At 38.8% G+C, this 22,766-nt stretch overlaps 4 protein-coding genes across 4 annotated transcripts; 2 read left to right on the plus strand and 2 right to left on the minus strand.

The window, feature by feature from the left end:
• The first annotated feature begins 44 nt into the window (after positions 1-44).
• Positions 45-11,707, plus strand: Cpsf73 (Cleavage and polyadenylation specificity factor 73). The gene is made up of 14 exons (XM_026636486.2): positions 45-253; positions 622-685; positions 1,236-1,333; positions 2,130-2,258; positions 2,802-2,979; positions 3,106-3,195; positions 3,277-3,427; positions 3,505-3,680; positions 9,018-9,147; positions 9,372-9,547; positions 9,860-10,000; positions 10,500-10,608; positions 10,761-11,191; positions 11,265-11,707. Exons 1-14 carry the CDS (start codon positions 180-182, stop codon positions 11,397-11,399), a joined length of 2,082 nt encoding a protein of 693 aa, XP_026492271.1. The 5' UTR covers positions 45-179; the 3' UTR covers positions 11,400-11,707.
• On the minus strand, positions 4,357-7,377 carry LOC113397968 (delta(24)-sterol reductase-like). The gene is made up of 4 exons (XM_026636510.2): positions 7,219-7,377; positions 6,126-6,324; positions 5,694-5,961; positions 4,357-5,541 (listed from the first exon to the last, which is right to left on the minus strand). The coding sequence occupies exons 2-4, from the start codon at positions 6,312-6,314 to the stop codon at positions 4,394-4,396; spliced, it is 1,605 nt and encodes a 534-aa protein (XP_026492295.2). The 5' UTR covers positions 6,315-6,324; positions 7,219-7,377; the 3' UTR covers positions 4,357-4,393.
• A 933-nt stretch (positions 11,708-12,640) lies between the features above and the next one.
• On the minus strand, positions 12,641-18,207 carry Mrn (marionette). Its single transcript, XM_026635406.2, has 11 exons — positions 17,903-18,207; positions 17,532-17,636; positions 16,765-16,896; positions 16,386-16,571; positions 16,234-16,306; positions 15,231-15,338; positions 14,454-14,537; positions 14,039-14,229; positions 13,794-13,908; positions 13,088-13,228; positions 12,641-12,815 (listed from the first exon to the last, which is right to left on the minus strand). The coding sequence occupies exons 1-11, from the start codon at positions 18,052-18,054 to the stop codon at positions 12,672-12,674; spliced, it is 1,431 nt and encodes a 476-aa protein (XP_026491191.1). The 5' UTR covers positions 18,055-18,207; the 3' UTR covers positions 12,641-12,671.
• Positions 18,208-19,709: 1,502 nt separating this feature from the next.
• LOC113397186 (pro-epidermal growth factor-like) lies at positions 19,710-21,337 on the plus strand. The gene has a single exon (XM_026635417.2). The coding sequence runs from the start codon at positions 20,053-20,055 to the stop codon at positions 20,728-20,730; it is 678 nt and encodes a 225-aa protein (XP_026491202.1). The 5' UTR covers positions 19,710-20,052; the 3' UTR covers positions 20,731-21,337.
• The last annotated feature ends 1,429 nt before the right edge of the window (positions 21,338-22,766 follow it).

Consider the following 22,766-nt stretch of genomic DNA (forward strand, 5'->3'; position numbering starts at 1 on the left):
CATTTGTGCTGTTTCAAGTGACAGTTAATTTTGACAAATGCTAGCAAGCACTGGCAGATAAACATTAAACATAACCTAACTTGCTGTCCGGTGATGTGTTTTGTTGTTATAAAATAATTTTATTAGTTGAACGTTTATAACTATTTATATGGTATTGAAGTAAATTAATAAAATTAATCATGACTACTAATCCGCGGAAGGGTACCGAACCGGGACCTTTGGAGGAGAGTGATCAACTAACTATTCGGCCCCTGTAAATATTTGTATTTTTTTACTATATCATATTGTTTGTTTTATATACAATGCGATCCAAGTATTGAAAACTTGAACATATATATTTTTTTTATTTAATGGATGTCTCATATCAATTAATCTTTAAAGATATTGAGAATTATTTAAATCCGATTAATTTAAAGCAATACATAATGAGTATTTAGTACAAAAGTTGACTTAATTTAAAATATTTTTTACATAGAATATATATATTAGATTCGTATTGCTACAATTAACAAAATACTTGAAAAACTTAACTATTAAAATATTTAATTGCAAGATTTTCTTCCTTTTTTGATTGTTGATCAAGTCTAACTGCTTACATTGGAACAATTAATTTTATTTCAGAGGAGCTGGTCAAGAAGTTGGTCGATCTTGCATCATGTTAGAGTTTAAAGGAAAGAAAATTATGGTTAGTAATTAGTTATTATTTACAACAACATTGTAACACATTTTTAATATTAATCAAATCACTGGATTTGTGTGACTGGCTTATTAAGCTGAATACCTATTAATAAGGTCCTGGGTTATTTATTCATCAAGAAAAAGACTAAAAATAATAGAATTACCATAAAAAGTTATAGGTTATTTTTAATTATAGAAAAATTCAGATTATGAGACTTTATCTCATATCCATTTATATTGTCATTCTTGTATGAATTAAAATGACATCCTGAGTAGACTGGTTGTGATAAAAAAGACTGGAAGGAGTTTAATGGAAATTTGTGTTGTAGTTTGAAGGTATCAGAGAGTATATAGGCAGGCTTAACTTGTCTTTTGATGCAATGCAATTCTTATTCCTAATAATAATTATTATATAAGTTTTGTCGCGCATGCAATTACTTCTGAGGGCTCAAGAGTAGTTATAGTGCTCGATAAATTGTGTGTATTAATAATATCTAGGACCAAATTAGGTTAGGAAAGCATTGCCAACATCTTTTATAAATTCCTTGTGTTTTCAGCTGGACTGTGGTATTCACCCGGGGCTGTCAGGAATGGATGCACTACCATTTGTAGATTTAATAGAAGCAGATGAAGTTGATTTGCTACTGATATCTCAGTAAGTTATTGTGCCATTTAGTTGTTTTTACAAGTAATAAATAATTTCTGGTAAATGAAAAGTGAGCTATAGAAATACCACTTAATATTTATATATTATTATATTTCAAATATTTTGGTTAATACTGTAGGATACCAAGACTACCAAATGAGCCACCTAATGGTAAGCGGTCAACTTATGTCATAGACTTTGCAAAAAATATAACACTTCTTATACAGTTAACGGGTGGCCAACCTTGGTATCTAACTAAGTTCATATCAGATCAACATTATTTGATAGTGTTATGTACAATGTTATGATTATAACATGTAGGGTATTTTTTTACTTTGTTAAATAATAAAGTAAATTAAGTGGGTGTGTAAAAAATAGTGTGACAGAATGAAGCTATATACGGAATTACATGTTTGTTTTTGTTTTATGTTATCGGTAGGCAGACGAGCAAATGGGCCACCTGATGGTAAGTGGTTACTACCGCCCATAGACAATGGCGCTGTAAGAAATATTAACCGTTCCTTACATCACCAATGCGCCACCAACCTTGGGAACTAAGATGTTATGTCCCTTGTACCTGTAGTTACACTGGCTCACTCACCCTTTAAACCGGAACACTACAATACTGAGTACTGATGTTTGGCGGTAGAATATCTGATGAGTGGGTGGTACCTACCCAGACGGGCATGCACAAAGCCTTGTGTTTTCTTGGTTCCTACAAACATAATAGATAGGTTAGTATCAAATCATTCATATAGAACTTGCTCAGTATTGCTTACCTATGGTGTTAAAATCTTTTTTACAGTTTCCATTTAGACCACAGTGGAGCTCTGCCATGGTTCCTTACCAAAACTTCGTTCAAGGGTCGAGTATTTATGACACACGCTACAAAAGCCATCTACAGATGGCTAGTTTCTGATTATATCAAAGTTAGGTAAGTGTTTCTTTTTCTTTGTAAATTTACAAAAAAACTTTACTATTTAAACTTTTAGAATTAAATATGTTTATTTTATAAATGTTATGAATTTTGAAAAAGCTATCAATTTTGTAGACGATATGTTATAATTGAAAAATTGAGCATTCTATGGATAAATGGGACTTTGCTTCAATGGTTCGACATCGTACTTTTAAAATCGATTACAAGCTGTTATTATATGCAGTTCTAGAAGTGACTGGAACAAGACCAGCAGGTGTACACCACGGTTCCATTCTGGGCCCCTCACTATACAACGCGTACCTCTGTGGGTGTAGCCTCAGCAGTGCTCACTGATAATGTTTGTTGATGATAATAAAGTATTCTAAATTCTATAAAATAAAGTCCGTAGAAGTCCGCAAATCACAAGTAAATAATGATAGTAACATCAACTAAGGTCATGAGAGAAAATGAATACTTAAAAATAAATCAACACGAGGAATGAAATTCCGAAGCATCGACATTTTCTACCATCGCTCACACCCGTCGTCGGACCGCCCGCAGTAACATATCGACGGAGCAGATGCTGTACACGGAGTCGGACCTGGAGGGCTCCATGGACCGCATCGAGACGATCAACTTCCACGAGGAGCGCGACGTGCGCGGCGTGCGCTTCTGGGCCTACAACGCGGGCCACGTGCTCGGCGCCGCCATGTTCATGATCGAGATCGCCGGGGTCAAGGTCACTCACACCTACTTTATCCACGATTTTAGTCCGCAGTCAATGACGCGTTGACGACTTCGAGGCTTGTACGAGCTTACAGAGGCTTCATTTTGAATCATCTTATAATTTTTTTATTTTTGTCAGGTTCTATATACGGGTGACTTCTCTCGACAAGAAGACAGGCATTTGATGGCGGCAGAAATTCCGACGGTACATCCGGACGTGCTCATCACGGTGCGTGTTTATGAAAATGTTTCACTTTTTTTATTATGAAATGTTAACATACAACAGCATAATACATGGCATCCTACGCAGGAGTCGACGTACGGCACGCACATCCACGAGAAGCGCGAGGAGCGCGAGTCGCGCTTCACGGGGCTCGTGAGCGACATCGTGCAGCGCGGCGGCCGCTGCCTCATCCCCGTGTTCGCGCTGGGCCGCGCGCAGGAGCTGCTGCTCATCCTCGGTGCGCCCCCGCCCCCGGCCACACCGCCCCCCCGCCCCACCGCCCGCCGCCCGCCTCTAACGACCTTCTCGTTGCAGACGAGTACTGGTCCCTGCACCCCGAGCTGCAGGACATACCGATATACTACGCGTCGTCTCTCGCCAAGAAGTGTATGGCCGTGTACCAGACCTACGTGAACGCCATGAACGACCGCATCCGACGGCAGATCGCAGTCAACAATCCTTTCGTGTTCCGGCACATATCCAATTTAAAGGTGAGTCTGAATTTATTTACTACGAGCCCGCCCGTGAGCACCAAACATACGTCGTTACCGCGTATTTTAAAGATGGTAATGCTATTTATTGTATATATTTATAGAAATAGAAGAATAACAATAATATATACATAGTGGTGCCGCCGTTATCACATTAAATGGAGCGACGGTTAACGCCAGTTTATTTGTTTAGACGAATAAGAAAAAAGTGAAATTTTCGAACAAAATAATTCACACGGAAATTAAAATAAAATAAAATACCATTTGCAACATTCGCTCAATAACCCGTTAAACGGCAACGGACGCTTATTCAAAACGACTGAGCTATTAATACTTTTCCGTTCATAAATAATTTCATGATCAAGCAAACGAAAGGATGGTGTGGAACAAAAAAACTGGTGGAAGAAGTATTTGTTTCGAATAGTTAGACGGGAGGATAAATGTACCAACCGAGGGTAAGTGGTCACCACCGCCCATAGACATCGGTACTGTAAGAAATATTCACATTACAAATACAAATATATTTCTTACATTATCAATGCGCCAACGACTTTAGGTACTAAGATGTTATGTAACTTTCGAACCGGAACACGACAGTACCAAGTGTTCCTGTTTGGCGGTAGAATATGAAAGAGCTTAGATGTATATGTTAACAATAAGGCGTTTATTTAAAAGAATAACAAAGTAACGAATAAAATGTCGCGTGTCGGCCCTTAGCCTTCTATGACATTCTCTTCACCGATCGCAAACACGTCTATTTCGGGCTTAATCTTATCATACAGATGAGGGAACGCTCCTTCTGCACTATATTTCCGCCTGACAACCTCGTATAGTGTCAAATCGAACATCGCTTCAAATTCCTTCCTCGTCATAAATATGTCCGCGTAAAGGAATGAATAGCCGCCGACATCGCGAGTGAACTTCTCCATTTCTCTCATAGCGTTCACAGGATTGTATGGCTTCTTGTCCTTCACTTTACCCGGAACGCCGTAAACACCTAAATCGTTATACATTGCGTAACTCGTTTTCGGTACTAAGTATTTGCTGTGAGGTCGACGCAGTTGGCCGGACAGTGGACCGTGATCGATAATTTTACACGGATACACCAGTAGAGGAAACTTCTCGAACAATTTACTAGCGATTGCAATTTGCTTTTCTAATTCTTGTAGTGGTAGGACGATGTCTTGAAATACTTGTTTCGTGAACGTATAAGCTCGGACGCCTGGTGTCGTGGTGAACTTGAGGAAAGCTGGCTTTGGAGGTAAAAGCCACCCGAACAGTAGTCTAAATAATGGATGATTTCCGAATGAAATCATGTCCTCGACGACCCAAAATATAGGTCTATTATGGCGCAGCAAATAATCTCTCAATGGTATTAGTTCAACGCCCTCGCCCTTCTCCAGGAATGATTCGACATGTTTGTAGAACCATGGCTTGTACCATCTCGAGCAATGGTTCACCGTGACCTTCCTGTCGTAGTCTGAATAATCTCCAGTCATAATGACAGCCTTGTCAGCGCTGAATATGGTAGCTTCTATGTAGTCCGGATGATACGTTGGCGTGGACTCATTAGCTCCGGATATATCTCTTATCATATCGCAGTAATTCTTTTGTCCTTCGACTGGTGTGTATTTTATTTTTATATAAGGCTTAATTTTTACGATTTTCAATGTCAAAGCAACGAGGAATCCCAAGCTACCATGAGACCAAGGGAGAGCTTTGAAGAGATCTGAGTATTCGTTCTCCGCTGTGGCGGTCGCGAGGCAACCGTCGCCTAGAACGACCTCGTAGCTGGTTATCGTTTCGTGGTAGAGACCTGCTTTATGTGAATGTGTCGACATGCCGGTTCCAAGAGCTAGACCTAAAGGAAAAGAAATTACAACTTTTAATGAGTTTATTTAGACAATTATAGTTCGTTATTATTCTTCATTTTCTTGAAAAGTCAAACTTTCTGAATATATGGGATATCTAACGTATTTTTTTATAACATAGTTAAATGATCAATTTCCGTACCTCCCAATGTGGCATCTTCCAATTCAATTGTAACAGCCAAAGAGTACCCTTTAGGTATTAAATACTCAGTTATATCCCCTATCGTCACCATGGGCTCAACTCTGACGGTCATGGTCTTCTCGTCTAGCTCCAAGATGTCATACAGGGGTATCGAAACTTTGTGGTGTAGGTGCTTTTGGAAGAATGTCGTGGAAAGTGAGAGCCAATTGGGTCTGGATGTGCAAAGGAGACGACGATTCTTTGATGGTAGCCTGTTCCATTTTTGAATCTGGAATTACAGAAAAACATTATTAGAAACTCTTTATATTTTTATATAAATTGAATTGTAAATAGTTAATATTTATATTAAATAAAAGTTATCTCTAAATCAAAATATACAATGCCTTAGTCCGGTTGAAATGTTGATTTAAAATAATGACACTCAGCACTCACCGTAGATTGTATCTCGCTAACTGCACTGTCATGTCTCTGCGGATCGCTGTTTAGTTTCCGTATGAAGGCTCGAAAGCGCAGAAAGAGACTGAAGAGGAAGCTAGCGGGCAGGCAGAATGCACAAACTACAAATTCACGATGATCTTCTAACCATTGTATTATACGGTTTTTAAAGAGTTCCGGCACCATTTTTTACGTTCTGTAATATAAAGCTAGATAAAAACAATGATAACTTATGATGCCCAAAAATAACATAAGGCACTGATATTGCTCTAAATCGAGGAGTCTTGATCCTCGCAGTAACAATAGTGTCAACATAACTTTGCCAAATATATTTCAAAATTATACGATAAAACCTCATTCAAACTCATTCTCGTACTTCATTCATGTTCGTACAAGCAATTTTGAACCATGATTTTACAAGATTTAATTTATTGTAATTTTACCTCCGGTTCGGAATGGAGATCCTACCAATCGCCGAGAAACTCATGCATTGCCAGAACTATATTTTTGAAAATTTAATTTATTGTTGCTATGTCTGAAGCCTTATCCCCACTTATGATTCTATAATAATATTTAAAATATAGTAATAAAATTTCGTTATTTATATAGTTGATATAACAATTCATTTAAAAAATTAATGTTTTTCGAATATTTCATAAACATGACAAACAAACAGCAAGTGATGTGATCGCTCTCATTACATGCATTTCAAAACAAAAATAATGTCACTATATATATTATATAACAAGTATTTAAAACCGTAAAATTCTTACACAAGACTCGTGAACAAGACATTCGATAATGTCGAAATATGGAGCCCCACCAAATAATAATAAAAAACATGGTAAATATCCCTTTTTAAATACTTGTAGTAATAAAAATAACCATGTTAATTTAAAATCTTTAATATTATACAATTTGCACAATTTTTGAATTCGCGCTAATCTTTTTGATACTAATATTTAAAATATTATGGCATACGACACCGCATCAGATGTCTGCTAAATTATTATTACAAAAAACAAAAACGTTACGTTACATAAAAGTTACATAAATATTTAATAAAACAATACAAGTTTTACAAACTAACCTCAAAATTTCACAGCGGTAAGCGTCGCCCTTATCATTGAAAATAAAATCAAATCATTTGCTACGATAGGTAATTAATAATTTGTAGATAAAGACTGAGATATGAAGCAGCTGCTAAAAAGCCAATGATAATATCGACTACTGATTGACGTTGATAAAGTTTTATTTATTGAATATAATATTTTAAATCGAATGTGGTTACTTTAATACCGGGTCACTATTGAAACAAAAACAAAACCGTTGTTTACGTGACTTGTATAGGTTAGAATTTACAGATACATTTCAAAGAGTATTGTGTCTATTCGAATGTATAATTTTATTGATCGCTATTGCTTCGTAATCTTTGCTACTTTTGTACAATGGAAAGTATTGTCATTAATCGTAAAAATAGCTACGATATATACTATATTCTTAAGTCTGTTCAAATGAAATTATATTTTTATTATCTTATTTTTATACAGTGATAAATGTTTCGCGTAAATCGGAACGTAGTTTGTTACCGAAAACGTTCAATGACCTGACTCGTTTTTTTTATTATTTCAAGGTCATATCACTCATATCGATTTTTTATTACCATCATTACGCGTCGGTTTTGTAATCAAAACATAGCAGATATCTATGAATACGATATGAATTAAGAAAATACAGATTATGTCACACTTTATTTCAATTAAGTGTTAGCAAGTACATAAATTATAACTTACCATAAACCATTAGATAACAAACATAATCAACATAATGCCTTCTATTGTTACACTGCCTATGTCAATCCGACTAGATTGTCTGAAACATTATTTAGTGTTTCTGAACAAATGTTTACCCGACTTTTCGGCTATTTGGTGAACTTAAACAAGACCTTGGAAACAAAGTTTCCCAAGGTTCCCAAGTCGTATCGGTTCGGAAAAACCGCCGGCGAAAGCTGGTTCCACAGTGGTTGTGCGAGGCAGAAGATGTCTTAAAAATCGCGCTGTTGTGGATTTTCGGACATCTAGGTGGTGCGGGTGATATTTTGAATTTTGGCGAGATGTCCGAAGGTGAAATTCAGCAGCCGGAATTAATCCGAACAATTCATCGGAACATTCCCCGTGTTAAAACAAATCAAAAACATTTGATTTGAAATATTTCTGTTTGGCTCAAAGTAAAATCGTAATTCTAAAAAATATTATACAACATAGACCGATGCGATCGTATACACATCATTGTTGTAAATATCGTATCATGAGAATGGCTTACAATACCTGTCAAAAACAAACGCAATTACAGGCAAAGGCCTTAGAGATTTTCAGCTTATACTCGGCGGTAGGTCTTTTTGCAAACCCGTCTGGGTAGGTCATCAGATATTCTGCCGCTAAGCAGCAATACTTGGTAGTGCTGTTCCGGTTTGAAGGGTGAGTGAGCCAGTGTAACTACAGGCACAAGGGACATAACATCTTAGTTCCCAAGGTTGGTGGCGCATTGGCGAAGTAAGGGATGGTTAATATTTCTAACAGCGCCATTTTCTGTCGGCGGTGGTGATCAGATAAGGTGGCCCATTTGCCGGTCCACCTACCTACTACATAAATACCAATAAACCGTTGTCCTTTCTGCTGTCACGTGTCAGAAGTAAAGCAAAAAATCATAATATTCTTTATTCAAATAGGCTCATAAAAGCACCTTTGAATCGTCATGTTACAGAGTTGAATTAAATTTAAAGCTTGAAACACGTTATGGGCTATGTAGATCACACTATGTAATGTATATGTTACATAAGTATGAAAATGTGAAAAGTTTTATTCTAAATTTGAAATAACTTTGTTACAGGGTATAGACCACTTCGAGGATATAGGTCCGTGTGTGATCATGGCCTCACCCGGTATGATGCAATCCGGTCTATCCAGAGAACTCTTCGAATCCTGGTGCACTGATCCTAAAAACGGTGTCATTATAGCTGGTATGTTAAATATAAATTTAATATAGCTAAACCGCTACGTCAATATATCAAATATAAAGGTATTTTTTTTTTTTACTAAATATTTTTTCAACTGAGTTAAATGTTTGGAGAATATTTTTTTAAGTGGTAACTTTGAGCCTGAACAATTAAGGTACTAGTTATCTCCTGGATTAGTTCTACATGTTTCTAGAAAATATCTGTATGTGTATTTCCCTGTCGCGTAGGGTACTGCGTGGAGGGCACGCTGGCTAAGACCATCCTGTCGGAGCCGGAGGAGATCACGTCCATGTCAGGTCAGAAGCTGCCGCTCAAGATGTCGGTGGACTACATCTCGTTCTCAGCGCACACGGACTACCAGCAGACCTCAGAATTTATCAACATACTGAAACCACCGCATGTCGTGAGTGAACTCATACGATAGCTCAAGTTGTCGCTTAAGATGTTTAAATTTAGAAATTCGTAATAATTACCTGTAATAATTAATATAGCGCAGTTTAAAGGAATCTGTTGCGTCACGTCGGTCGTCCATGCATTTTACATTCTTTATTTATAAATAAATTATTTAAGTATAGTTAAGTGCGAAGGAATATCACCTTCGGTCGATCGGCGATTTAAAAAAAATAACTCAACAGATTTAACCACATTTGCATTTTCGTCCACTGAACACTGAGTGGTCAGGTAAGTGGTCTGTAACGCATGTGACTGGCCGCAGGTGCTGGTGCACGGCGAGCAGAACGAGATGTCCCGCCTGAAGGCGGCGCTGCAGCGCGAGCACCGCGGCCGCCTCGCGCTGCACACGCCGCGCAACACGCAGCTGCTCGCGCTCACCTTCCGCGGAGACCGCACCGCCAAGGTCGCGCACGCACACGCACTCACACGCACGCCCCGCCTTCCGGGCAGATCACATTGCTAACGTTCGAAAACTACACAAGCAGACGAAGCGCACACACGAAAATATATGTGACAAAAACCTTATAGGCAACACTGATTAGTCTAACGAGGATGCTACTAACGTTTAGAAAAATAATAATACTTTTATTGATTAAATATATGGTTTAAAAAAAATTATAAGTCTAATTATATCTAATTACAAAATAGCTTAATTATATGTGTGCATCTCGGGACGCTCGACGGAAGTAAAAACTTAAAAAAAAAACACCTGTCTGAAATACGGCTAGCGCAGTGGGTTAGAGGGCGAGAGGAGGAGCCTGCCTACTGCTGCCGTAAGAGAAAGGGAATAAAGACAGGCGCCGTAACGCGTTACGTAACGAAGACGTTTACCCTCCCATAAGAAGTTATCGCTTCAAAAAATAAACTACACTAAATAACGAAATTTAATATTTCACTTGTAGGTGATGGGATCTCTGGCGATGGAGCCCCCGATGCCGGGACGACAGCTGCAGGGTATATTAGTGAAGAGGAACTTCAACTATCACATTTTGGCACCCTCGGACCTCAATAGTGAGCTTTCAAATATTTATTTTAAATCAAATTAAATAGAATCTTTTTACTGCCGGTATCCCACTGCTGGATGCGTGATGCGTAACCGCACACTGCTCCTCTGGACGCAGTCGGTAACACGAGTCCGTTGACGGAAGTCTGTCGGCGCGCAGAGTACACGGAGCTGTCGCAGTCGGAGGTGTCGCAGCGCGTGTCGGTGTCGTACGGCGGCTCGGCGGCGCTGCTGCGGCACGCCGTGCTGCGCGTGGCGGGGCCCGTGGCCTTCCTCAGCGACACGCGCTGGCGCCTCTACGGCTGCCTCGACCTCACGCTGGAGCTGCCGCTCGTGACGCTGGAGTGGCAGGCGCAGCCCGTGTCCGACATGTACGCCGACGCCGTGCTGGCCGCGCTGCTGGGCGCCGCCGCCGCCGCCCCCGCGCCCGCCCCGCTGGCGCCCAAGCTGGACCGCATGCACTTCAAGGAGTGCGTCATCGAGATGTTCCAGGAGATGTTCGGCGAGGACGCCGTGCCCAAGATGTTCAAGGGCGACAAGCTGCACGTCGAGGTGGCGGGCCGGCGCGCACACGTCGACCTGCTCGCCATGGTGAGCGCCGCCGCCGGGCTCGCCGGGCGCCCCCCCCCCCCCTGTCCGCGTACTGACCGCGTGTCCCTTGCAGGAGGTGTCGTGTCCCGAGGACGAGGGCCTGGAGCGCAGTGCGCAGGCGGCGCTCAGCAAGCTGTACGCCGCGCTGGCTCCCGTCAAGCCGCCCCCCGCGCCCTCCGACACCCCGCCCGCGCTGCCCCTCGCGTAGTGACGCCCCGACGGGGCCCTAGTCTAATAGTGAAATAAAAAAATAACTTTTTGTTTTAGAGTAAAAAACGGAGCGTTTCATTTTGTATCGGCCTGGCCTGATACGTGTGACAAAAATATTTCTTGTGTGTCATTAATTTGTATGGATATGGGTATTGTAATAGCATCCAGGCCTCGCACGATAATAAGTATGACATATTTTAATAAAGTTTTTCTGAGTAAAAAATTGTCACACGAGGGCAAGAGAAGCATTCGATGCAAATGAAATATTCTTGAGACAGTCTTACTTATAGTTATAAATAAGTCTTAATCTAGTGTAAATTTTATTTTTATAAATAAAACAATTATGTATTAAAGTATTTTTCATTTTGATGTAATAAGAAGTACATTCAACTACACAAATATATTAGTCCTGTCAAACAAGTATTAAATCGATATGCATTGGGGCCATTCTTTATAATAACTGACTTTAAAGGATCGCAAAAGTATTTCTAAACGAAAAAAAGTAACCGTCCGAGATTTGGTTGCTGAAACAATTAAAATTAAGTACTAAAATTACCCTTTTCAAGTTAGAAATAAAGTTCAAGTCAGTAAAACTTTCTGGTGCTCAAGGTTAGGTGAAGTCACAAATCATATATGGCATATAGTTAACGGTAGTTAGGGATTCAGAGTTAATATAAAATTGTATTTCTGGTTTTTTTTTTTTTCGTGTCCCAAATTTAGAACAGTGACGTGAAAATTAGGCATTGGTTTTTTTTTTAAATCAACATAAAATAATATGAAATTGAATAAGATATATAGATTTATTTTTAGTTATAATAACTTTTAGTAATATATTGTATTAGATTTAGATTTATTCGTATTAATATTATAATTATTTACAATGTGTAGATCGTTATTCGTAATACGTTAGTATATCTTATGCTAGCTTTCTGTCCCGATTTCGAACGGGTAAAATTCATAAGAAGTGACCTACATTACCTTTCTCCTTCGATTCGATTTAAAAGTAAAATTTCCAAAAATCATAAGTGGAATATAAAACTTACGTTTCAAATTTTAACTTTCGAAAGTCGAGTAGTTTTCCCTGCGACTCGATAGTCGCATAGAAAGAAAATACCAGATATTGCAAAAACACTATTTATTTACAGGTATGTATAATTAACAGTCTTCATTATTCCTAAAATACAGTCGCTTCGGAGAAAATTAACTTTGAAATTCCATTTTGATTGAATGGTGGCGCGGGTCGCGGGGCGCGGGTCGCGGCGCGCGGGGCTCAGGACGACTTGGAGTACCGCTTCCAGAAGCGCTTGACGTCGTCGTGCGCGGCGCGCGTCAGCACCAGCGTGCGCGCGCGCTCGCTGTGCCACGTGAGGAACCCGCAGCGCGACGCGTACTCGCGCAGCACGCCGAACTCCGCCTGCGCACGCGTTTCGTTTCTTACGAGGTCAAAACCCCGCGGTTTTAAGAGGTAAGTTTAATATTACCCCACCGACTCATCTACATGTCTCCACACGGGAAATATAACAATTGCAAATTATTATTAGTTTGTAACAAAAAATGACAGTTTATCATGGCATCTTGTACGAGTGGACAGAGGTATTAAAAAATATCTACCCAATCGTTCACGTAAACGTGTATTAAATATATATTTAAAGAATATGTAAAAGTAGTCGTTTTAACACAGCATACCTGAGACAGGAACTGGTTGTAGACGATACCCTCGGTATAGGTGAACCTGTTCCGTTCGCTCTCCCACAGCTGGATCTGATCCACGACGGTGGGCGGCAACACTGACGACGTTCTGATCCCGGCCGTCTCGGATCTTAACATCTGTAATCACGTGCATATTATTTAACGGCGCTAGCAAAGTTTTGTATACAACGCGTTATATTCCATTGACTGGGTGGCGATTGTTGGCCCACTTTGGCAGACGTTTGCTTAGCTAGAGATTTGATAGGACTTAAATATAGGCAGTCAATTGTTACTTATTCTACCACTAAATATTTAATATGAATATTGTTCCAAGAATTAAAGAAAAACTTGTTAAACCCGGCCTCCGTTTCCTCAAAGTAAATTCATCTTTTCTTGGGCAAGATATATAACAAAATTTCTTAAATAATTTGCTCATTAATACATTTTAATAAGATGTTAAAAAACTTGGATTAATAGGGCTTATTACTCAATAAAGGATTATGTAGATGAAAAAAATGGGGGGTTATTATTCGTTGACTTCCATACACGACAAGTAATAATTTTAAAATAAAATTAAAAAAAAATCAATTATTGTATTTGATCATCTATGTAAGGGACTGTTGGAAAAGAGTAACTGCTCAGTCTCTTGCCGGTTCTTCTCGGTAGAATCTACATTTGAAACGGGTGAGAGCTTTAAATCCACCTGCGGGTGCGAGTGCTGCTCGAGGTAGCGGATGATCTGCTGCGCCGAGATGCCGCCGCGCAGCGCCGCGCGCACCGACTCGCGCGTCAGCACGCCCACCACCACGTCCGGGAACCTGCCGGGGCGTTCGTCGGCGATGAAAAATTTTTAATCTTATCTGTGATCAAAAGTCGTCATTTAATAATTATTATTAATTAATTAATACGGCTGCAGTGACCCAGCACGCACCGCAGCGGGCGCCGTACCTGTAGATGAGCTCGGTGAACAGCCCCAGCAGGGCGACCTGCAGCGTGGTCTGCGTGTAGGCGTACACGCGGTAGTTGGTCTCCACGAGGATGTACCCGGTGCTGGCGGCGGCCTCCAGCGGCGCGATGCCGTCCTTCACGCACGTGATGTTCAAGGCGAGCCGCGTGGGGTAGAAGCGGCCCGCCTTGCGCTGGAAGGGTAACCAGCTTATTATGTGCGTGTACCCTTCTATGTGCTATAGTAGCATTATAATGCAATGGAATATGTATTATAATGCACTTCTGGTAGAATAGAGCCACCACAACTCAACCGGTGAGTGTCGTTATGAATGTCACTTAATCAAACTGCTCTAAGATGTGTTGGTGCACGATTTTATCCGATGTAAACCTATGTTAATAATTAAATGGTTCTCACCTTTCTCTGGTAGACGAGACCGAATTCCCTGAGATGCTGCAGGAACACCAACATGTTGTTACTCATTCCTTCTGTGCTGTAATCCTGACGAAACATTTTCAAATTAAAATCTTTTACAAAATATAGAAGCTTTACACTTGCTTATTGATAGTGAAATAAAAAACTACCACCAGTTCGGAAAAGAATATTCTGATTTAAGAACCGGTGGAAGAAATTCAACGGGTTTTTAAAGATTATTTATCATCAAACACCTTAAATAGTTTAATTTGGAACATAATATGTTATATTAGTAAACTACCACCAATTTTTAAAATAATAAATAATAAATATTGGTAGCTAAAGCACTTGTGTTATGGAAAATCAGAAGTAACGACGGTACCACAAACACCCAGACCCAAGACAACATAGAAAACTAATGAACTTTTTCCTACATCGACTCGGCCGGGATTTGAACCCGGGACCTCGGGGTGGCGTACCCATGAAAACCGGGGTACACATTACTCGTCCACGTCATGAACAAAAAACGATGAACAGTCCGTTTAACCAATCAGATGAATACTGTATGTAATGTTAATATTTTGTGTATATCATTACTAAAGTATAATAAAATATATTTAGTAGTTTTTGTCAAAGATATTATTTTTTCTATTCACGTTTTGAATTCAATAGAATTCGAATGATTATTTGTATGCACCTTTCAAAGACTTAAAACAAATATGCAACAATGTTGTGTTCCATAGTAGTACTTGTTTTAGTGACGTAGGCATTGTATAGCACCTTTCCGAGCGTGCTGAAGCTGAGCTGGTAGAGGAAGGCGAGGCACTCGGCCGCGCTCAGGCTGCGCTTCTCCGCGGTGTGCAGGTAGTGCTGCAGGAACAGCCACACCTGCGAACAATTCACTCATTCATCTCAATGACCACTCTATGCTGAGTATCGTTTCGGTCAAATGGAACAAAAACATATATATGATTCTGTAATTGTCTGACGTGCAATACACAGTTTATGTCCCATTTATTTCTAATTTAAGTGTTCTTTTTATGTTTTACTGAGTATAGACCACATCAGGAAACCATAAGTGACATTTAATAATAGTTAAATTAAAACTAAATAATACAAACTAACGATTTAAACAAAACTCGAGCGAATAACATAACTGTTAGTGTGAAACGCGTAAGCGCCACGACTCGCACGGCGCTTAAGACCTTCCGTGTGGCGACAGTGTAACGGCAAACTGCTTATCGAGAAGTTGGCTTTATTCTCATCGTAACACTTTAAACAACAACAAAGACGCTGTTAATAACAAATTAGACTAACCGTCCAAATTATTAATTTTTTTTTTTTTATAAATATCAATATTTGTATTATTCACAATAAGAATATATATATATATATATATGTATATATATAATTTTATAAGTTTTATGGTATACTAAAGTAAAATTACACCAAGTGTGCCTCAAGGATTTCGCTATTTTAAATGTTTAACAATTCTTGGTGCTTATTTTAACAGCTAATTTCAAATGTTTCCATGTAAAACGATAATTTACAATCAATGCTTGCAAAATGCTTACACAAGTGTAAAGATTAAAATGTAAGCTCCACAGCTATTAAGAATAGTGTCATATTGTTGTAATCCCTCAGTGTCCCACTCCTAACATTCTTATCTCTAAATATTTTACCTTACACCTGCGCTTTTTAGTTAAAATCTACGCATCGGATTCGCCCAAGCCATTCAAGACCTTAGAGTCGTATTAAAAGTCAAAAAGCGAAAAATCTATACCTGTTTAGCGGTGCTGAGCAGTAGAAATTGGAACCCTGCTCTTGTTATCACAGCTGTGCCATCTTCTGCATCTCTGTAAATCAAAATTTTAACCATAATTTTCAATGATTTGTTGAAGTTTACATTTTTTGATCAGCTGTTAGGTCAGCGACCTGGTCATGAGGCCGGCGTGCAGCAGGATGCGCACGGCGTCGGCGCTGATGCCCTCGGTCTGCGCCGACCCCACCATGTAGTGCAGCACGCACTCCCAGCGCTCCAGCGCGTACGCGTCCAGGAACGCCACGTCGCGCGCCTTGCCGTCCGGCTCCAGCGACGATGACATGCTCCATGGCCGTCCGCTGCAATAATGTTAATAAAAAATTAAATTCATTTTTTATACACAACAAATTCGCATATATGATATTACTTTATATAATAGATATATTTAAAAACAAAACAAAAGCAATCTACATTTAAATTTGTGAAAATATGAACAGTCGACAATTAACAATGTAAACATCACTTATATTCATTATTTAAAGCTGAACCTACCCTCCAAGTAGAGCAACTTTAAGGTTTTTCTTGAATGATTGAGCGAGCATCCATCCAGGAAGCCCACCAGGTATCGGCGCTTCCTGCCATACTGACAGCTCTGACAGTGCCTCACATGCTTTACTTTGTTCTCTGGAAATATTGAATGCAAGCATTTAGCAGCACTATTTCCATAGCATACTAACTAAACTTTAAACCATTCCAATATCTATTTGCAGCTTAATTACTCAAGACTGCAGTTGTTTTGTTCTAGTTATTATATAAGTAGTTGAAAAATTAGTCATTTATAAAAACTAAATTAGTCACTTAAATTTTTAAAAGTTATGAGCTAATATTGAAACTATTCTCATCTCTTAAGGATTTTTCTTTACAAGGCTTTCATTTGTCAAGTTGATTACAGCAGCTATCATGATGAAATTTAGGTAAATGCTTTTATTGTGCAAGAGTTTGAGCATAATGATGTCATAATCTAATGAACTGTTTCTGTATATCATATTTTTGTATTAGGAAAATCTGATAACTTTTTAAAAACACATCTGTGGTTTAAACTTTATTTTTAGGCTTTAGTTCAAATATTTAAAAGTTATAAATGTTGGTTTAATATATTCATAGCACTTTTTTATTTTTGTTATCAAACTGTAAAAAGCCTTATATTTGTGTGAGGTTAAGGGAAATTCCATGGTTGATTTTTGGAGCAACATTTATTTTTATGTTATTTTATTTATAGGTTGGATTGCAATCTTTTTTATATTGTAAAAAATACATACTTAGCATGTGTTTGTGTTACCCACGATGCTACCACAGCCTGTGGGACGGGCTGCTCCACAAACAGCAGCCGGATCACAAAGTGCCTTGCTAACTCCGGCAACTCACTAAAAGAAATGATTTAATGTAGAGAAACCTACTGAAAATGTGCGTTAAAAATAAAGATATTATAATTGGAATAACAAAGAATTTATAAGAACCAACTTTAAGAGAAAATGTATTAACATTAACAAATATTTATGAGATATTTAAAAGTTATGCCTGATACTGTACAAGAGTTATGTTGTAAGAATTTATAAAAAAAAGGTATATTTTAGTACATAACCTTTATGTTTAACTATATATATTTAAATTAATGTTTTGTTAAGCTTACCGGTAAACAGCCAAACATATAGTCGGATAGTTGTATAATGTCTCTAAGAACTGTGGTGACCGACTTTTTAAATACTCATGAAGATCCTTGCACTGTAATGTAGGTGATGGGTTGATATTTGATGCAGACTTTGATTTAGATGACTCTGACATAGTTAACAGACACTACGAATTGAAAGCGAGAAAGATTACATTTATTTTTACAGTTTCTTTTTTATTAGAAATTAAACATATAAATTATAAACCTAATTCTGTTGGCAAAACAATTTCTCAAAGCTTGAGTATTGACAACAAATTGGTTGACAGAACTAAATTTCTGAATTGAAAAAATATGACAGTGACATTTGACAACTGACACCACCGCTATTTCACGATTTATTATTTTGAAGCAAAGGTGAGAGAAAATTAAGCTTCATTTTAAAGTTTTTAATGCGAGTTGTATCGATTTGTAAATTTATTTAATTTTATTTAATACAAATTAAATAAAGTATGATTTTTGATCTACGAAATCTTTCTATAATACCAGAACTCTTAAAAGAAGTATCATTCTAGAGAGTAGTGATTGCACTAAAACAATCGTGTTTTACGTCTTCTAGCATTCCTGTCTTTATTATTTTAACTTAAGAAATCAATTCATGAAATTAAAATATTTTATAATTTATATATTTTCTTATTTGGTATTATGAAAATTGTTGATTGTTTTACTGAATCATCATATAGTTGTTTTCCAGATATTTATTTTTGATTTTATAAATAAAAGGACTGATTGATGGAGGATCAATAAAAATATCACAAAAGAAAAATAAGCTCACCTGATCCGAAAAAAAGGAATAAGCATAACGTTTTATTCAGCTATAAAAATTTACAATTTTTTTTTAAATTATTAAGTTTAAATCATACCATATTATATACCTTGACAATTTAAACATATAGATACTACCAATTTAAGCTTGAACACAGCAGCAACGTTCCTGCTGTTTCGTTTCATACAGGCGATTGGTTCGTAGAATTCATATAAAAAATAGCGATGATCATAAATCATAATAGTATTTTTATCTTTCATGAGATAGTTTCTGTAACAAAGCTATCAATAAATTAGCTGTTTTGTTAAAATGGGACTGTACTGAACTTATTTATGTAACTAAACTTGGTTTTTTATTTATAATTTTGTCAATTGAACTTGAATATTATTACCATAAATTTTATTTTATTCATCTAACAATATGTAATGGAATGTAAATTTTTGTTGCTACTAGTACATAAGATTAATTATAAAAAATAGTGTTATCAAAAAACATTAAGCTACATTTTTTTAAAGATATTTTAATGTTTATTATTAAAAAAGTTATTATGTTTTGTACCATGTAAGAAATTAATCCTTTGAAGGCCGGTTTATAATATTAATATTAACATAGCTACGTGATATAACAAAGCATTTTTATATATAAGAACATTGCTGTATATACGATATGTATCATTATTATATATTTAAACTAAGTAGATAATTTCGGTAAACTCTCTAGTAAGGCTAAAGATAAAACAATCATACTAAAATCTCACTTTAAATAAGGTTTTGAAAAAAAAAAATGAAACTTAAAATTGAAGTTATGATCTTCAAAGCAGTAAGGTTCAAGTTCGTAGGAACAAGAAATTAACTAACATATTGCCTGTATAAGCCTACACCAATGGGATTTTATAATCTCTTTTGTCCCATACAAAAGAAAAAAGTGTACTCACACATGTTTGCTTTTATCGCACACAACTATACTTCTCTATACAGACAGGCACACACTAGCGCCCAGCGGCGAGTTCACCGCATTCATTCTCGTCGGCAGATGGCGGATGCAGTAGACGCCTTCCGTCAGTCGCGCATAGACAACTCGTCGAGTACAGTGCTATATTCCGTTTCGCTCAGCACCATTTTGTGTATAACATTTCGAACGGGACATTGTGTGTATGTGCTCCGTGAATAATTGTAAACCACGAACAAAGTGTACAACGTAGTTTAGTGTTTCACTTTCGACATGCCCGCGGAGGGATCGATGCGATATCTCGGGCGCTCGTAGAAACCGCGCCTCCGTCATGAGCGAGTGATCGTCGACGTAAAAAAAGTTGACACAGGAAACATGTCTGGGCGGACCGCCGACGCGGATGCGAGCGAAGGGTTCGAGTTCGAAATTCGAAAGCGGTCATGTCATCGCCTCTCGGATTTCGTATAAGTCACCGTCCAATGTCAAAATCGTGCACTCACCGCGAGCGGCGAGCGTCCGGAGCCAGCGGACAATGCAGTCGTTGGTAGTGTGGTGGGCGGTGGTATCGGCGGCCTGGGCGCTGGCGGGCGCCTGCTCCAGCTCCATCTCCAAGCGGCCGGCGAGGCCGGCGCGCCCGCAGCGCCCGCCGCCGCAGCCGCAGCCGCAGCCGCGCCTGAATGTCACCTTCCCCATCTTTAAGTGCGAGCCTGATTACTCGGAATACTACTGTCTCAACGGCGGAAAGTGCTTCACCGTCGTCATCTCGGACAGCCCCATCTACAACTGTGAGTGTCAGAGTGGATACGTAGGCCCGCGGTGCGAGTTCAAGGACCTGGACGACTCGTACATGCTGACGAGCCGGCAGCTCATGATGGAGACGGCGTCGATAGCGGGCGGCGCGACGGTGGCGGTGTTCCTCGCTATTCTAGTCTGCTTCGGCGCGTGGGTGCGCCTGCACCGGCGAGGCAAGGCGCCGCTGTCGCCGGAGCGCGGGCTGGTGCAGCTGGTGGCGGTGGCGGCGCCGCGGGGCCGCGTGCAGCTGTGTGCGGCGCCCGCGCCCGCGCCTCCTCCGCGCTAGTGCCGTGCTTGTTCCTCGGACTCTGCCAGAGCGACCTGTTCATACTGTATCTTGTGTACATATAGTTAGATTATGTGTTAAGTTATGTGGAGAGACCGGGAGATATAAAATTTATGTGATAATTATTTTACGAAGCTCATAATTTATTTTGAAGTAATTTCTTTTGTATATACCGGATCCGAGCCATTCTGAAGTGTTGCGTTTGTCAAATTTCAGTCCTTTCCTCAGTGTTTGTGAAATGTAATCTGTACTATTTTGTTCATATTCAGTGTATTGGACTTGTGAGATCAGTGACGACCATGTACCTAAGGCTACTCGCTTCAAGTAGAGCTGTTATGTTGTGTATTGTTGGCACTATATTGCAGGAGGCAGGAGACTTGTCTCTTTGATGTAAATAACTTATCTCATTGTCTGTTTGTTGTATTTAAAATTCTTATTGGATTTGTAATTGAAAAACTGATAAATGTAGTCTGGCATATTTGCATCATACGGACAAGTGTTTCCTGCGGGTGGGTGCCTCTGGTTCCACTGCATGTTATTGTTTTGTAATGTAGCAAATGTTTAGTAAGTGGGCTCACTGTATGCCCCTGGTTATCGTGCCTTGCATTGCAAGCGGTCGGCCCATTGCAATGCAAACATTGTAATAAGAGGACTATGTGTATATTGTGGGTCGGGAGCATGTGCAGGCCTCATGGCTCGGCCCAGCCGCAGGGCGTACTGTCTAGATAGTTGTGAATCAATGTTAATTGTATTTATAGTTCTATAAAGATAGAATGTGATGAATTTGGATGCTTTTGAGGCAGTAGCGAGTAGTGCAGTTCCTATCACCGTAGCCCCGGGCGCGCAGCCCGCACATTCCATCGCGCGGATAGAGTATTTTACTGGTGTCAGTATTATTTTGTAATACGAGTGTTAAGCCGGCAGCTTTACTTTATTTTTTAATTTATACCTGATATCCCACTGGGATAGCGCTGTATTATATTCGTTTAAAGGCTGAGATGTGCCCTTAATGAGAAGGCTTCTTGTAAATATAGCCCGTGTAGGTATTTATTAGATATTTATGAACATTTATTTATTGACTGCTTTATTTAGTTAAAACTCGATGATTGGCCACATCCATTTCGCCTAATAATAATCATTAACGGCTGCAATTAAACCTTGTTAAGCACGGCCTCGCCTATCGTATTCCCTATTGTAATCTCACTGTGAATCTCGTTTATTGTAAAAATCGTAAAACATTGGATGGTGTATAAAATCACTCTTGCAGTGTCGGCTGGCCGCTCCTTTCCTAGTTCTTACACGAAGTTCATCGTTAACCTCTCGCTATCTAATAAAGCAATGTTTTACGGTCTTTCTCTCTGTCGTCATGTATTCTTAAAGCTGTGTTAATATTGTTAATCGCTCCAGGCGGCTCACACTGTAGGGTGACACAAAAAAATAGCAAATTGTTTATGGACTGCGTCCTCTCATGCGTTTGGGGACTGATAACTTGGATTTGTTTTACTTTAGACCATTCTCTACCATTCCTATGGCTATTTCATGTGTTTGACGTATAATGTGATGTCGCCAGCTTCTCAGTTCCCAAAGCGAGAAACTTCATCGAATGAGTGTTGTGAGAGTCCTGTTGTATCGATTCATATGAGATCGTTTATATGAACATTCCAAAGTATATGTAAAATATTACCTACATCGCTAATAATTTTGAAAGATCTGTTAAGATGCTACATTGTTAATTATACAGTTTTCTATTGATCATTTGTTAAAAGAAAATTATACGAAACTAAATCCTTAAAAAATGTTTTTCATTCGTCTCGCCCGCCTTAAATTCACCACCTACACTATTGCCATGTACTCCTCCATGAATGGACAAAGATGCATTGAATTCTACAATTTATCGAATCTTCTCGGACGGAATGTTCGGTTATTGTCAGGTGAAACTGCTTACGCGCTTAAAGAACGGATCACTTGTGTTCGTTAGAACGTACACAGTATTCGATAATTATTTTAATCTTGACCTGCTTTTGTATAAACACCGA

Source organism: Vanessa tameamea, chromosome 18, assembly GCF_037043105.1.
Source record: "Vanessa tameamea isolate UH-Manoa-2023 chromosome 18, ilVanTame1 primary haplotype, whole genome shotgun sequence".
Taxonomy (NCBI): Eukaryota; Metazoa; Arthropoda; class Insecta; order Lepidoptera; family Nymphalidae; genus Vanessa; species Vanessa tameamea.